The following is an 18,058-nucleotide window of genomic DNA, read 5'->3' on the forward strand; positions in this document are numbered from 1 at the left end:
GCTGTGGGATTCACTCTTCCTCTGGGACAATGCTCACCAAGGGGGGAAAAAACACAACACCCTCCCACACTATCAACTTGATACCTGTGTCCATCAACAGATTCATTGCCGAAGGTAATGCAGGAGTTGATCAGCGTGGGACCGCAATTCACCGAGAGAAAATTTTCATTTGAGTCTAGGCTGGTCCGAGTGCTAGTAGTGTTACTAAACACAGAATCACTGCTGTGGTAACTGTAACTACTCCTGTGCATTTCTATTCCTGAAGTGATCCCTTTTCTTCAGCAACTGACAAAAGACTAAAACACTAAACTTCTTGCGGTGGAAGGTGGCAGCTGAAGGTGCTGGCTTTAATGGTTTCTTAAATACACTTCAACATGCATATTCAACATGCAGCAAATAATATGCTAATAACTTTTCAAAAGAATCTCGCCTAAAGCCACGGGTTTGCTAGCTGAGCTTTGCCTTTTGTAGCTTGGATTAAAACCTTACAAGTATAGACAAAGCACCTGACTGGGCGTCACTGAAGAACATATGCCAAATATTTTCACTAAGAGTCATCCAATTGTAACCACCTGAAAACAACTCAGATGCCACACAGAGGCTGAGGTACTTCAGAAAAGAGCTTTCTGTTAGTATCAATCATCAGCTAAAAGAACCTAAATATTTAATCACAGACTAGCCTTTGCTAACATAAGCCTAAACAGTAGTAGTTATCAAGTGCTTGTAGCCAATGAGGAACAAAGTACATTTGTTACTTGTTTATTAAGTTAAATTAAGTGGAAAAGTACCCATTTGCCTTTCTTTATAATATCTGCCCTCAGTACTCTTATATCCAACCCTACTGGAGCTACTTATATATATTTTAGGAAAACTGTTAAGTATAAATTGTTGCAATGCTTGTGAATTAAATTTGTCTATGTTTTTCCCTTCTGCATGGTAATATTTTCCACCAATAAGAATGCTGGCATTAAAGCTTCTTACATTCAAGTCCATTATATCCAGCAACTTCTGTCACATTCTCTCACCATAGCCCTGATTCAACTTTTTGGGAATTCTGTAGTTTGAAAGACCTGCACACTGACTCTGTGGGAGAAGAGAAGATTAACACACAGCATAGAAATACTTGCCTTTTTTCAGACTTCCATGCCATGTAGGTAATATTTGCAAATACATTGTTGATGCCAAAAAACTTGTCACATCAAGAAAAAGGAGGGTGTTTACTCAAACCAAACCTCAAATATTTCTCTATATCTACTTGTATTTCCTTACTCTTAAGGATGGATATTTTCTCTTATTTTTTAGAAGGCAAGAAAGGGCAAATCTGAAAGTGCACGTGAAAGAAAACTAGTTGAAAACCTCTAATTAGTAATATTAGTACCTAACATCTATCAATTATTATATGCCAGGAAATGTTCAAAACAATATACTCTCTAGTATTCATGACTGCCAAGAGTGGTAGGGACTATTACTTTTTTTAAAAAAAAAATATTATTTATTGTGCGCGTACCATCAAATCGGATCTGATTGGTACAAGAGGAGATTGCCCCTCCTTCTCCAGCAGAGCATCTGATGGATTCAAACCGTGTACCTCTGGGATTGCAGTTCAGCTTCTTGCCACTAGGCAAAGGGAACTATTAGATTTTGTGTACACATGAAGAAACTGAGCTTAGATTGAAAAACGTGCCCAAGATTTAAAAATCTGGACTAAAGATTTTTGTCTAAAATTACAGAGCTAGCAAACGGAGGAGCTAATCATCTTCATGTTGGATTAACTGGCACCTAGTGACTGAACTCTTAACCACTGCATTTGTTTTTACTAACATATAATAAATCTAGCTACTAGCTAAGTGACAAGAAATCTACTCTATAGTCATTCTCTGGAATACTTTTCCATTACATCAGGTAATTAGTTTATTATCCAATTTTAATTATCCAGAGTCACCTCTTCCATAGATACTCCATCCTGAGTATTTAAATCATGTTTTACTTCTCATGACCCAGCAAAATCATCACCAGTGGCTGCTGACTTGATTCAGACCCATGAAGGCCCCAGTGGTGTCAGAGTACACTGTGCTCCACCACATTCTCCAGTGGCTGATTTTGCCACATCTTTCTTCCAAGCCGCCTCTGGGTAGCCTCAACCCTCCCCTTTTAGTTGGCAGCAGAGCATATTCACCATCTGCAGTCGCATTCACAACCTTGGGACTTCAATTACTCAATTACATAGATGCAAAACTGTGCTTTAACAAAAGTGTAATGAAATGATTGAATCAGTAAAGGACTTGGAAACTGGACTTGCTTTCTTACACTTTCAATACATTAAGTCATATTCCAACAGCCTTTAATGTGTGGGAACACAAAGAACATAATCCACATAACAATCTTCACTGAGTATATTCTAGTATGCACTGTTAACACAACAAACCACCAAAACAAGGGTTTAAAATTTATATACTGACTAATCAAAGGATAACACAAATATATATAAAATTACCTGAGATAAGGGCTATGAAGGAACAATGCAAATAAACAGGAACATCTGTAATAGACTAATCTGGGAATTTCATGGATAGTGTCTAGAGGAAGTAAAACTGTAACTAAGATCTGAGGAAAGAACAGACTTCCCTGCAAAAGGCCATACAAAGTTCCTATGTGTCAGGAAGACTAAAACTTCGGCACAGAGTCCCTGAGGGACAGTGCGGCTGCACAGCAGTGTGGTGTGGGGGACAATGGAGTGTTTGAGACAATGTGATGTGTGTGACAGTGTGGTGAGTAGGCTGGTGTATGTTTGCAGAGTGGTACGTGAGAGAATGTGCAGAAACAATATATATTTTAAGGCCAAATGTGTTAAGTATAAATTGCTGCTTGTGGATTTAATTTGTTTGTGCTTGTTTTTCCTTTCTGTCTGGTAATATTTTCCACCAGTAAGAATGATGACAGAAAAGCTTCTTATATTCAAGTACGTTACATCCAGGTATAGGGAACTGTGGTGGTCCAGTGGTAAGAAGCTGTGCTGCAGTCCCGAAGGCAAACGGGCCAAACCCACCAGCTGCTCCCAGGGAGGAGGAGAGGCAATCTCCTGCCATGCGATTAACTGCCCCTGGAAACCTGCTGGAGGGTTAGCTGTGGGTTGTTTCCAACTTGATAACACCTAACAACAACAACAACATGTGAGATGATGTGATATGTGTGGTCTGTGAGATAGCGTAGTCTGTGTGTGAGTGTGATGTGTGACAGGATAATGTGTGAGAGAGTGTGGTGTGTGGGGTAACTGGGTGTGTGACGGCATGATGTGTGAGACAGTCTGGTGTGTGACACAGCATGGTATGTGAAGCACTGTGGTGTGCAAAATGTGGTGTGTGTGACAGTGTGGTTTGTGAGACCAGGATGAAGAGGGTGCCTGGATACACAGGCAGCTCACTGAAAGGTCCAGGCGAAGTCTCTCTGAGGTGCACAGTGAACAGGGAACACAGATCACAATTTCCACACATCCCAAGTCAGACGTAAAACAAGGATTAAACAGAGACAAATTCATCTGTTAAGTATTTCCTAAGAGTCAACTGGATCACAGCAAGGTCTTACACCAACATGCAGAGATCTTTTATCCACACAATTTTTATCAACGTGAAGGTACTTCACAAAAACACAGTAAGTAAATTTCCTTTATAAAGTTCCCAAATCAAACAAACTAGATAATAATTTAATTGTTAACATTGAAGCAATTATTTTTTCATCCAAAAAATATTTTCTAAAGTATAAGCAAAGTTTTCCTGGCTGATTATGAGAAAGATACTGTGAAAGAAACAGAATGATAAACAGCCAGTGGTAGCTTCACAAGAGGAATGCATCTGGAGAAGTACAGCAGGCAGGGAACTCACACTCATTACTGAGGGATTTCTAGACAACACTTCTCTCCCCTCTCCAGCCTTGGCTTTTCACTGCCCACGGAGGAAAGGCATGGCAAAAGACATTTTTAAAATGTAACAAGAATCAATTTAAGTTAATTCTTGACTTAAGAGTTTACAGATGCGGGCCTTGGTGACTTACAGCTGGTTTTCAAACTTCTGAAGGACAATTTTAAAACTATGAACACTCTGTAAAATCAGACTTAATATGCCAAGCCAGCATCATATTAACTCGCTGATTTACTGCTCAAACCTCTTGGAAGAGTTTATAGAAAAGGAAACGGAAAATTGGAAAGACGGATTAATCTAAATTCACACAGCCAGTAAATGGAAAAGGTAAATTCTGAGACAGTCTGGCTCCAGAAGGTGTTTTCTGCAGACACAAAGAGACATTCCCCTTGCTTCCTCCCCTCCCCACCTACCTTTCTACTTCTGGGCGAAGTGCTTTCTCCCTCTCAAGCATGGCAATAATGAGCTTCCCCCACTCTTTCTCGATGTCATTTGGATGATAACCCTGAAGGAGCTTGATGCGTCCAAATTCTATCCAAATCTTGCAAAGGCAAAACATTTCATTTGAAGTCAGGATGTAAAATACAATGAAGACTGTATGCTTAATACAATACATAAGAAAACAATGAACATTCTTGGCTTACCTCTAGAAGTTTATAAAGGCGTTTAATTTTTGATTTTTCCATCTCCTTTGGCGGGATCTCTGTTTCTTTAAATTGTAAATACTGATTATAAAGTGCCTGGAATTAAAAGAAAAAAATAATAAAGGGTCAAACTGCAATCTTTTGTTTTCATTATCTCAAATGAGTCTGTTGTCAGGGATCTCTCTCTAGAGTGCTAAAGAGCAATGATGTCAGTGTGAAGACTAAGGGGTGCCTGATCCAGGCCCTGATCTTCTTTGTCAATTACTTTCTATGCATCTGAGAGTTGCACAACAACTAAGGATGACAGAAGAAGAAATGATGCCTTTGAATTGTGGTGCTGGAGAATAGTATTGAACATATTCTAGACTGCCAAGAGAACAAGCAGGTCTCTCCTGGAGATAGTGAAAAGCCAAGTTGCTCCTTGGAGGCCAAGGATTTTGAAGCTCTGTCTCACATACTTAGGCATGTTGCCAGGAAGAACCAGTTCTTGAAAAAGGACATCACGCTTGGGAGGGTAGAGTCAGCACAGGCTTGGAAGACCCCAGATGAAATTAATTGACACACTGACTGTGGTAATGGAGGTAGGTGTGTCAGAGACAGTAAGATTGGCTCACGTTAGGGCAGGTTTCATGGCTACTGTTCTCAGGGTCTCTAAGAATCATAGTCAGCTCCATGGAAAATAACAACAACAACAAATGCCCTTGATTCAGATGCTATGTCCTTGTGCCACATGTCTTCAGTGGAATTCCTCTTGTCAATTTGACATTGAGGAGCATATTGATTCCTAGCTAAAGGATGACCTAGGTTATTATGTAAGATTTGAAGTGGGTATTAATTATTGATAATATAGTTTTTCTACAGCTGGACAATAATAAGCCATGACAGTGATTACCACGGCTCTGCTAAAAAAAATTTCTCAACATTCCATAAGAAAATGTATCTTTTAAAAGACACACTTTAGTGAAATGTTTTTAAGGTTTTTAAAAAAAATAATCTGATGTACTTTCCCATAAGGGGAGGGTGGTATCTTTGAACACAGAATTCTTAACAGATAAGCAAGGTTAAGATTTGGTTTCAATGTTCTCATGGACAAGCTAAACAGATTTTTAGACAAACAAGGATAGATGTTAATGAATGCTCTTGCTATTATAGATGTTCACTGTTGTTGTTGTGTGTCATGAGCTACCTGTGACTCAGAGGGACTCTATGTATAATTTTTCTGAACTTTGCCCTATTCTGAGCCAGTCTCACTGTCTCCAAGACACTTACTCCCATTATTCCAGTTAATTTGTGAATCCATCTCATCCAGGGTCTTCCTCTCCTGGGCTGTCCCGTCACCCCTGTCAAGCATGTTGTCCCTCCTAATCCTTGGCTCCAAGGAGCAGCCTGGTTTCATCCTCTCAGGATAAACCTGATTTTTTTTCCCTGGCATTCACTCCTCACCACTACAACAGCTCAAAGACATCAGTGTTATCAATCTTTAAAAAATTGTTTTCTAAAGGGAGCTCTGGTGGCCTAGTGGCAAGAAGCTGCACTGCAATCCCAGAGGCACACAGTTCAAATTCACCAGATGCTCTGCTGGAGAAGGAGGGGCAATCTCCTCCTGTATCAGTCAGATCTGAACTGACGATACACACACAAAATAAAATAAAATTTAAAATAAAAATAAAATAATCTTTTAAAAATTGTTTTCTAGCTCATAATTATTAATATGAGAAGCTCTTAAATATAATTTCTTTATTGTGCCTTGCACAAAGTATCTTAATAATTCTATATTTAATAACTCTGTGGATAGAACAGGGTTTAGAGCTATTGTGCAGAGGGTCGCTATGAGTCACAGGCAACTAGAAGCCATATAGCAACAACAACAGAACCATTCAATACTATTTCATGTTGATATAAAACCCCACTCCCATCGATTTGGCTCTGACACATTAGCTCTTCAGGATAGGGTAGAGCTATCTACTGGAGTTTTCAAGGCTCTAAGACAAAGAGAGCAGATGATCTCTATTTTATCCCCGAAAGAGTAGATTAAAGGTGGGTTGAAACTGATGATCTTAACCATCTAACACAAAATAATACATTATGAAGGACTTCATTTAATGTTTTGAAATTATCAGACACTTCTCCATGATGACATAACCTGGACACTAGCAGATAAACTGAGTGGCTTCTTAAATTCCTGGCATAACTATAAGAAACTCACTGTTTCTGGACAATAGGAATTCACTTGAAAGTAAGTATAAGCGAACTGGAAATCTAAACAGTGCTGTAATTTAAAACAGGACACTTCTGGACTCCAGGTGGCCAGGAAAAGCACCAAAGACTATTAAATGCTGAACACGGACTAAAACTTTTTTGGTAACAGAAGGTAAAAGATGTTTCTGCTCTGAAAAGGTTTACATCCACTAGGAAGACATTACTCAAGCAATTTTAGAACACTGTAAACAGCATCTTAGCTACAGACGCCAAGTGACTTCACGCCAAGGACAACCTCCCTGTGGCAATGTGGATGAGAGCTGTTCTGCAGATACGCCACATGGATGCATGAACAAAATGAACAACCCTAACAGGGCCCACCCCGAGTTATTACACAATTGCACAAAGTGCAATTCCAGTTTGATCATGAAAACAAAGTCTACAACTGGCATAATTAGATTCCACAGTAACTACTCACGTTACCTTTTTTTTTTAAAGTCACATACTCTATAATCTAAATTTTTTAAAATGATAATTTCTTTTCCATTGTGCATTCCCATTTATATTTTTGTAACACCTTTGCCTCAAAGAGTTTGAGCTAAGTATTAGCAAATGCTTTGCCAAGTTATGAATTCATTTCTAGTAGAAGGTAAGTAGGTATTCTCAAATTTGTGGTTAAATAGAATGTGCATCTATTGCTATGTCTCTTGGACAGTTATTAAAATTAGGCTTTGGTGACAGGCACACTCTCAACCACTGTTATATCATGTGGATTTCCCAGAGTCCCTCCTCCACTATAAACTGATGGAATCCTGGGGGTTTTCCAGACAGGATTAAAGTTTGGCAATGTTAGTTCCAAGGACTCTCTCACTTTCTAAGCTCTCTTAGCTTTGGAACTAAGGGTTGTAAATTTCTTCAAATTGTTGGAGCTGTCATGTTTTAAGCATTCTTAATATTCATTTCTTTTGCTTTATGTAATAGGGAGATAATGAAACATTTTCTCACTTTCTAGTGACTCACCTATTTTTTTTAACTATAAAGAATTCTAGATTCTTTAAAAGTTGAATGATCAAATGAGCCCTGTTTACCTTTCTATATTGCCACTGACCTTTAGTTCCACAGGATTATTGGGAAATGTTCTGTCTGACATTGTGGCCACATGGTGTCTAATCCACTGGATGAGGTAGTTCACCATATTCTGGTATTCAATCCATTTGACTTCAACATCCTAGAACAAAATAACGACAAGATAGGTGCAAGTCTGTAGATATTGATCTTCATATCTTAAAACAATCTAGTCATATGTCATTCTGTGAATTCCTGTATCTTTAAGCCCAACAGAGAGAGCCTGTTAAAACATTTTCTTCCTTTCTACATAGTTCTAAGAAAGCTTCTAGTGGTAAGAAGCTGCACTGTAACCCTGAAGACCTGGGGTTCAAATATGCCAGCTGCTTTGAGGGAAAAGAAAAGACAATCTCCTTCCATGCGGATTAACTGCCTCCGAGAACCCACTGGAGGGTAAGCTATGGGTTGGTTGCTACTAGAAGGTGCAAACAAAAACAATGGAGTTCTAATCTTCACACTGCAAACAACTTTTAGGATATGTTATCAACATTTGACCATTAGGACTAGCATTTTAAGTCCTAATTCTGGTCTAAACATAGCGACGGCCTGGAGTGCGGTGTTGAGAAAGCACATGAGGCTGCTTCCAAAAAAGCTGGTTGCCAAGGGGACCAGAAAGGTCAAGTAATAATATTAAGCAATAATTTTATATCTAAATCTACTGGTGATCCTAACCTTAGCATGGTGATCCTAACCTTAGCAGAACTACATAATATATAACAAAGTGAATATGGATAAAAAGATAAAAACAAAAAGCAAGTATAGTAGGGCAATTCAATTATTCATTAAGCAAAGTTCTGGAAACCTGAAAAGACCCTGGCTCCCAGCAATCAACTCATATTGGGACACAGGAGCTAAAAACAGTAGGAACAGAGGATGAAGATATGCAGCCTTTGAGATAACAGGCTGTCTAGATTAGACTAAATCTAACCCATAACATGAAACCACTGAATTTTTTAAGGGAAAGACATCAGCATTAAAAAGTTTAACTTGGCAACAGTGTGCAGGGTTGAACAGAACAGGAAAAGAGTTGAGGGAGAAAGCCATCAAAGCCACACTGATAGTGTGAGAGGGGCAGGGGCAGGGGCAGGTAAGCAAGGAAGACAAGGTTAGCCACAAGAAATATTCTGAAGTGAGTAATATTTGGATGGTGACTGGTGGTTAAATGTAAAGAAAAGGAAGATTAAAGACGATCTCAATTACTCGAGCCCAAGTAAATGGGCAAGGAAGGCGTGGAAGCACTAACATGAGTGAAGGAGGGAAGGAAACAACTTTAGTGAAAGAAGAGCTGTTTACTTGGAAAGAACAAGAAAATTCAGAAAACAGAGGAAAGCCAAATGAAATAACCAGCAGATGACTGTCCATATGAGGTGAGTTTATGTAAGACATCTGGAACAGAAAGACTTGGAGTATTTAATTTTTTATTCAATAAATATACAAGGCAAGCCTTTTTTAGGCAACAAAATAACAACCGGACATACTAAAAAAATCAGAGAGTAAAAGAAAAGGAGGCCAAAATCAGCAAGTCTGAAGAGAAAGGGGAATCCGGAAGCAAAAGAAGGGGGGTATTTAGAGATGAAAAAGAAAATCCAGACAATGGAATCTCATAAATAAACAAAAAAGGAAAAAGAGATAAAAATAAGTAATCTTTGAATACACTAAATGTAGGCACATTCGCACTTAGTATCGTAGGTGAGGTAATGTGTGTGTCTTTGTGTGTGAATAAGCATACATTAAGTATATGCCCTTTTAATTGGTAAAATAAAGCTATATATTACTTCTTGGCAAATAACTTTTAAAATTCTCTGGAGGCCAAAGTATATTTGAGGTTACTGTGTTGCTATTGCTGATTGCTGTCGAGTTGAGCACAACTCATAGCAAGCGACCCTATGAATAAAAGGCCTAAAGCCTTTCTATAACTATGGTCATTTATCAAAGTTCATAGAGTTTCCAGAGGCATATGGTTTAGGAAGTGGATGCCACTCCTGCTAGGTGTCATGTATTCTCAACTTCTAGCCTATTCTAACAGTTTGCATTGTACAGATGACACAATTTAATTTGCAAAAAAAGCAAAAAAAGTCATAAAGCACTTAGTGAAGGCGATTGAAGACTGAAGTCTTCAATATAGATTACATTTCAACATTTAAGAAAAAGTAATAATCTTCACTACTGGATCAAGAGCATTAACATTAAGACTGAAGTTGGTAACGACTTAATCTTCCTTGGATTCACAATCAACATGTACAGTATTAGCAGTTAAGAAATCAAAAGAAATGATGCATTGGGAAAATGTGCTCGTCAAGGACCTTGCCAAAAGTGCAAAAGAGCAGATTAAACACTAAAGTGAGCATGATCCAAGCCATGGTATTTTCAAATGCTTCCTATGCAACAGAGATTCAGACAAGGAATAAGGACTATCGCTGAAACATTGATGCTTCTGAACTGTGTGGTTGGTGAAGAGGACTGAATACACCATGGACTGTCAAAGGGACAAACAAATCTGTTATGTATGAAGTGTGAGGAGGCAAGGGTGGTGAAACTTAGTCTCGCTTACTTGGGCCACATTTTCAGGCGCCAGTCCTTCAACAGAAGTAACACAGTGGCAAAAGGTCAACAAAAGAAAGGAGGACTTTCAATACTACAGACTGACACAATGACTCTCACAGTGGACTTGAGCTAACAGAGATTGTAAGGATGGTGCAAGATTCTGTTGTTCATAGAGCTCATATGAGGTGTAGCCAACTCGACAACACCCAACACCACCAACAGCAACAACAGCAGCCTACCCTATGACAAATGTTATAGTTGAAAGAAAATGTAACAACAACAACAAATTTGAATTTACAACTCTTAAGAGATCACTTTTGATCAAAAAATAGCCCATCCTTCAGTCAGTCTGCCTGTATGTGATTCTGATGTTGGAAGCTATGTCACTGGTATTTCAAGCATCAGCAGGCCCACCGAGGGCAGGTGTCAGCAGAGATTCTGGAATAAGAAGGACTAAGAAGAAGGACTTCTACCCACTTTTGGAATAACAAGACTGCAAAAACCCTGTGAATAGCAGAAAAACATTGCTTGATACAGTGTTGAGAGATGAGAGAAAAAAGATGCGAGAACAATAGTATAAAGCAGAGGAGTATACGTGGTAGGAGTAGGTAACACAGACCAACTATTTAAGAATGGAGTGGGGAGTGGAAATGAGTAGTGAGAAAGAGCATAGGTGGTAAAGGAGACAGCAGGCTGAGAATGGAAAGTCTAACCAGGCCACACCCCAAGATGGAGACCAGAGCACAGTCCAAGGGGAGAAAAACAACTGAATCAATCACTGGCAGGCATTAAAAGAAAGATGAGCAGGGGAAGAAGTTACTTAGGGATAACAAGAGAATAAGACCTTTCAAGGAAACGGACAGCATAAAAGAGAATGGAAATAGATCTAGAAACAACAGAGAGGTGAAGAAACAGAATTTAAAAGGGAGTTAACCAGGACAAGCTCCTGACTCTTTAAAGAAAGCAGGGGGGAAGGGGGGAGTTACCTACAAAAGAGAGGGGAGGAGCCAAGGGTGAGGGAGGAACATTTCCAAATTTGTATCATGTTCAAGATTTCCTATGTGCTTCCAGAAATAAGTATTTGGTAGGATGGTTAATCAACATATGTGACTGAACTGAATGACCCAGTGTCTGAGATCCTACCCAACTGTGGGCAAAACTGTGTATCTGAGATCCTTTGCCACCCACTAACTAGTTCTGGTAATTCGGTCATATCACATCTTCTTCCTCTGGAATTGGGAAATCAGAAAAAGAATACCTGGACAATTATCTAAATGGATCACAGAAGCCACTAAATTTATAAACATTTTAAACACACATGCATATATATAAAAATGACAGCATAAAAGAACTCTTGTTAGATAAAGCACATGAAAAAGCAAAATTTTCCAACAGAAGTGGTTAAAAGCTTTTATTTGTAAAAATTACATGGACTTCTAAATGTTTTAGCTATCACACAGAGCAAGTATTATTTGGAGAGAGAGGTTAGTTTTAATGATGCTATTTAAAAAGTGTACATTATGAGTTTATTGCAAAGAATCTAACAAAGTATATCAAAATATCTGAAACTTAAAAACTGTGCAAAGCACTATCAAAGACTCCATTAATGTGCCCATTACTGTATCAACAGCACTTAGTACAGAAAAATCCATACTCACATTTGCACTGATGCCTTCACCACCCTCAGGGACTTTGGGAAACGCATCATAGAGAGATGATACATAAGTTATTACTGATTTTTCATCAGGTGAGGAGACATCAACATCTAAAAGCAGTAACATATATTTATTATTTAACAATACTGACAGATTACTTCTCAGCAGACTGATGTAGCTTTACATATAATAAAAGGCAGCAAAACTCACCTTCAGGATCCAGAAGTCTTATAACACCAATTTTTTCTGCTACATAAAAAGCATGCTCTAAATTTGCAAGGTTGCTTTGAACAGCAACAGTATTCATGTCTATCAGGTCCGGCCTAGGAAAAAATTCATTGTATTAATTAAAATATTATAATGCGCTGATGCAAGATTATATTTATATGTACACTTGTTTACACGAGAACATGTGTAAATAAAAACATTAAGTGTTTAAATGAAGGCTTCATCAAACCCTTAAGATTGCTTCCTTCTTTTAGAAACTTGGGTATGCTCAAAATAAACGGAGCAAGAAAAACAGAAAAGTCTGAACTTTTTGCACTATTTGTTCTTTAGTGACTAAGATATTTCACTCAGCATAATGTCCTCCAGGGTCACCCATGCCACTGTAATAAAACAGGACTGACATCAGGGTAGGGGGAAACTAAGGTGAGAGGGGATAAATGATGTACACAGCAATGAAACAGATGAGGGAGAGAACTGTTAAAAGGAATGTATGTTTAGGTATTATTTATAGCACAAGAGTCCAGAATAAGAGCTGCATAGTAAAGTGGACTTGGGGGTGGGGGTGGATTGTATAACAATGAAAGAATTTTTTTTCAAAAAGAAAAGAGAACTTGGGGGAGGGGTTGGCAGTGAGGAAAATGTGCAACAATTAATGAGTGGGGGGGAAAATAATAATTTAGCTTTGGAGAAAAAATTTTGAACTTTCACAGTTTTCAACCAAAGATGACAAAATCCTCATGGTATTAGTCTACACATAAAAATCTGTCCCATTCAACTGATTTAAGTTACCCAGCAGCATCCTTCCAATGCAGCAAACATAAACAAAAGTTTGGTGCCACACTATATCCATGTCATCAACCATGTGGGGTACCCTAGCCTATAAAAGCTGTCTTCTCTAATCCTACTCATCCTTTGTTGCAGAGATCAAATTCCACCTTCTTTGTGGACCCTGATCCTGCCGGCTCTCCTTTCTCCCTCTGTTCTCTGACCCAGCCCAGAGTTTCAGACTACATCACTCTATTTGACACTAAGGATGAGCATATACTTCATTGCCCTATTTTCACCATGTCATGTACATATCTAAATCTTATTTCTCTCAACTACTCAATTCCAACAAAGCAAGAATTATATAACAATATATTTTTAATTTTATTATTCTGCTGAATTACACAGTGATAAGTAGATAGTAGACATTATCTGTTGATAACCTGGTAGAATTGTGACCATTTGGTAACTTGACTATTACATGATGGCTGACGTAAGGACTAATTTTTACACACATACACAACATGGGGGGAAAGGAATGAATCTTTTTTTTTTTCCTAATTTGTGAGGTTTAAGGTCACTAACTATGGAAATACTTTGAAGCTCGTTTAACCATGTTAGACAAAAAAAAGACTACTCAACTATTTTATTTTTATTTATATAAATACATAACCAAACCAAACCCACCACCATTGAGTTGACTCACAGCAAACCTCCACCGGGTTTCCAAGTCTGTACATTTTTACAATCATGGGAGACCTTCTCCCTTGGAGCGAACAGTAGATTTGAACCACTGATCTTTTGGCACACAATACAATGCATACTGCACTGTATCACTAGAGCTCCTATTCCTTGTATCTCCTAGTTCTTCTCATTGTCATCAGGTTGGAACTGACATAGAACTGACTCTCCAGCAGGTTTTCAAAGCTGTGAATCAAAGTAGGAAACCGTCCATCCTTCTCCCATGGAGAAGCTGGTAGATCTGAACCTCTAGAGAAGAGTTATATTTGGGTTGCACCCAGTGTTAACTCCATATGAACTATGCCACCAGAGCTCCCTACGCTTTATACAGAAAGTTGCAAAATGCAGTAGTCGTGAGCTTAAGCTTAACTCAAGATCTGAAGCCAATCAGAAATCACAAAAACAAAGCATTAAAGAAATACAGAAACAAAAACGTACGCTTGCAAAGAGTTGCAACGACCTTAAAATCACTGAGTCAGGAAACTGTTTATCTACTTAGCAATGGAAGGCCTCTAAAATGTCACAGACTTTCTCAGCAGTTGGACGTTATGTTCCATCAAGACGGAACTGACTCATAGTTGACCCTGAGGAAGGTTTCCAGAGGCAGTCGTAAATCACATGGAAGAAGACTGTCCATCTTTCTCCCACAAAATAACAAAAAATAGGGGACTACAGAGAAAGAGAGGGCTTGCAACAATGCAGGTAGCTGAAACACAAATTTTCCAGAATATACTATCCAGAAGGCTGGTTTGCCTAAGAAATTCAGAAAATACAACTTTAGATTTAGAAAGGTAAAAAGTCATCTGTACTCTTATTTTCATCTGATCAGAAAGTGGTTTTACAAAAGTCAGAACTTTAAAACGTAGCCACCATTACTTGCCCATCTGAATGACAAGTCATTAGGATATTTTTCAGTGTTATAACATGCCACCAAAACTATCACTGAAAAGTGAGCCTACAATTACTATGTTGTTGTTGTTGCTTGCCTTCAAGTTGAGGACAACTCATAGCAACCTTAAGAACTAAAGACTTGAAGCCCATCTACAACTATCAACATTTATCAAAGTTCATAGGGTTTCCGGAGGCATGTTGTTTAGGAAGTGGATGCCACAATTACCACGAGAACAACAAATCTACTGATAGTAATAGAGGTAAATGGCACATATCTAAAAATATTAGTATTTTTTTTCAATTCACATAGAAGCATGCTGAAGAATGCCAACTTAAAGACTTCTTAAACAGGTGTGCATAACTGTCCAGACAAAAACGAAGGTCTACAATTTTTCCATTAAAATTTGTTTTGTTTCCATAAATCTCACACATTTTGAAGAAATAAAAAGCAGTCTTTCTGAGTCTGCCAAGTCTCTGAACAAGACACAGCATGTCGTTATGTGAACCCTGCCATTAGCGAGGAGAGCCAACACTGAGTAATCTCAGGCAGAATGAATAAATCCATTGAAGAATCAGACTTTCTATGTAAAACACAGACCTTGCTTCAGAATGACATAGTCATTTCAGCAGAAAAGCTGCTGCAGAATACATTCAATTCGGAAAAATCATCTCTTTTATCATTAACATTTTAACGGAATAAAAGCTAAAATGGTTAGACAAACGGTTAAGCTAAAAGAAGAAATAAAAGGAAAGCTTTAAAAATCACTATGAAAAAGAGTCTAAAAAATCTTCAGAATTCTATTCCTCTACCACTTATGGATGGGCAATGTCCTCCTGTGTGATTAACTGAAAACCCCCCATAGTACCAGCTTTGTGTTGGTTCAGACATAACAACAATCATCACTCATTAAACACTTCACTTAGGCTCACAGTGCAAAAGGAACATCGATGGGGGTGGCCAAATCTGATATTTACCCACTGCATAAAGAGGAACTGTCAGCATCAATGACATCCAAAGCAGCAAATAGATAGCTTCGAGGTCAGACTCATGCTCTTATTTCCACTAATCACTGGGTTCTATGTTCACTGTTGACTCACAGACTTGACTCATAGTTGTGTTACCAAGGGTAGGGTTTACTCAGGAAAGAGGTTGGAGAGTGAGAGAGGCAAAGAACATCTCACAATGCAAGTCTCAATTTAGTTCAACAGTCTCTAACCAGATTAACAGCAAAACACAATTCCTTAATTAGTAAAACTGCTAGTTTTCAGTTCAGCAACACAAATTCAGGAAGCCTCAGGATTCCTCAATCATCCAGCAAGGTTTGCCTCAGAATAGTTATAAATCAGCTTCTCTTACCATCATCTAGCTAGCCAGGAAAACCATTAACTGTGGCCCATATTTTAGAGTTACTGGTTACACCGTGGCATGGTTTCTCTACAGCAATGCCATAGTCATCACCACCACCAGGGTTTCATCACCTGGGTCTCATCCTCACTAGTCTCCCTCAAGTCTTGCTACTCAGGGTAGGAAGGACTCTCTCTTATCCAAGTCCTACAGTTGTTGATTTCCAAGACCACATGCCTGTAGTCAAGGTAGCTGGAGACCAGAGAGGGCCAATGTAATGGTTAGAAAAACCAACTTGTAAGGGAACATTACAACAGTTTTCCAGAGTGCCCTTCCTCTATTTGGTGACTCAGAGAGTCCAGAAGAGGCATGTGCAACATCCTGTCTATCTTCTTCCTCTGTCTTCATAAAGGGGACAATAAAATACCAGACCAGACTTCTTCAGTTATGTTCAATACACAGAATATAAATTTTGTGGCATTGAAAAGGCTTCATTTCACTGTAACGTCTCTTCTTAACAGAGTACGAATAGAAGTTTCATTTCCATTTTACATTTGACACACCAAAGAACAGTAGACTATATAGTGAAAGTGTGCAGAAAGTCACATCCAGGTTCTTGTATTAATTTTAGACATCTGAGCATTAACTGGTCTAATTTCTCTATATTATAAAACTTTCAACTCATAATGTAATCTTGCCCCTCTAAAATAATTTAAACTAGTTCTTTTATAGTAAAAGAAAAGTCTATTTCACATTAGGTTGTTAACTGAAAGGTCAGTGGTTTGAATCCACCAGCTACTCCTTGGGAGAGAGATGGGCAGTTCCTTCCATAAAGATCTATGACCTCAGAAACCTGGTGTGGTGTCATTATAAGTGGGTGTTGACTTGATTGCAGTGGATGTATTTAGGTTTTGGGGGTTATTATGCTTTAACAGAAAAAAGAAAATCTTTTTTGTTTTTCTCTTCTGTAATGTGTATTTTCCAAAATTCCTTTACCATACAGAGATCAATTTCTAAAAAAAAAAAAAACCACAAAATTTATACCTGACTTTGTTCTAGACCTTCCTTTATTTCTGTGACAAATGAATATTGTAAATATCAATTAAGAATTAAAATGCTGACTGTACAAAGTATGAATTTAGGAAAATTAAAAATTATTTCCCTTATATACCCTTACTGTCTGAATACAGTAAGGGAATATTACATGGGTGGGTTTTTTTGTTTGTTTGTTTGTTTGTTTGTTTTAAACAATAGCATGTTAGGGCAGTTTGAACCTATATACAGGGGTCTCAAAAGAAAAATTAGGCAATCTGCTTCCTAAAATTTATATGAATAAAAACCCTGTGGAGTACGGTGCTCTTCAAAATATATATGGCACCAGGGGTCAGACTCAACTCCACAGCAACACTTTTGACTTGATCTTTTTACATGGTTAATGTGATTTGAATCTACCAGCTGCTTCACTGGAGAAAGATGAGCAGTCTCCTCCCCTGTAATTTATTACCTCTGAAAACCCACTACAGGGGCAACCATGGGCTGGTTCCCATTTGACGGTACGGAACAACTATAAATATATCACCACCTAAACTTAACAGCCACTGCTAGTAGAATGTTAAATTACTTAAGAGATATTTGTGATTGTGAACTAAACCATGAGGTTAGTGACAATTCACTGGGATCTTGTATGGTCCAGCAGAACTGCTCCATAGGGTTTTCAAAACTATAAGCTTTTCAAAGACTACCACGTCTTTCTCGCACAGATGGCTGACCCATTGGCAGTTAGCAGTCAAACGCTTTAGTCACTGTGCCACCAGCACTCCGTACTTTTGTGACTTGCTGGTTTGTTACTGTGCTTAGTCACACTTACAACAATCTTTTTTTATTATTTTATTAAATTTTATTAGTTTTAATGAACATTTACAGTGATTTTGGGTTTTCATTCCTTCATTGCTGCACCATTCTCTCTACCCTCCTCCCCAGTTTGTTCTTCTTCCCCGCCATCCGAAT

General features: G+C 38.3%; 1 protein-coding gene across 3 annotated transcripts in view; it reads right to left on the bottom strand.

The window, feature by feature from the left end:
* The window catches only part of DST (dystonin), a 674,592-nt gene that overhangs the window by 207,048 nt on the left and 449,486 nt on the right, over positions 1–18,058 (bottom strand). For 2 of the 3 annotated variants that reach the window (XM_006893143.1, XM_006893142.1), the window contains 5 exons: positions 12,292–12,404; positions 12,085–12,191; positions 7,866–7,985; positions 4,559–4,654; positions 4,328–4,455 (listed from right to left, as the gene is read on the bottom strand). In XM_006893143.1, coding sequence (XP_006893205.1) covers positions 4,328–4,455; positions 4,559–4,654; positions 7,866–7,985; positions 12,085–12,191; positions 12,292–12,404 — 564 coding nt within the window. Of the gene's footprint in view, positions 1–84; positions 252–4,327; positions 4,456–4,558; positions 4,655–7,865; positions 7,986–12,084; positions 12,192–12,291; positions 12,405–18,058 lie in introns of those variants that run through there. The other variant, XM_006893144.1, reaches the window with a different exon arrangement.

This window comes from Elephantulus edwardii, unplaced genomic scaffold (genome assembly GCF_000299155.1).
Source record: "Elephantulus edwardii isolate Elephantulus edwardi_28Jun2011 unplaced genomic scaffold, EleEdw1.0 scaffold00124, whole genome shotgun sequence".
NCBI lineage: Eukaryota > Metazoa > Chordata > Mammalia > Macroscelidea > Macroscelididae > Elephantulus > Elephantulus edwardii.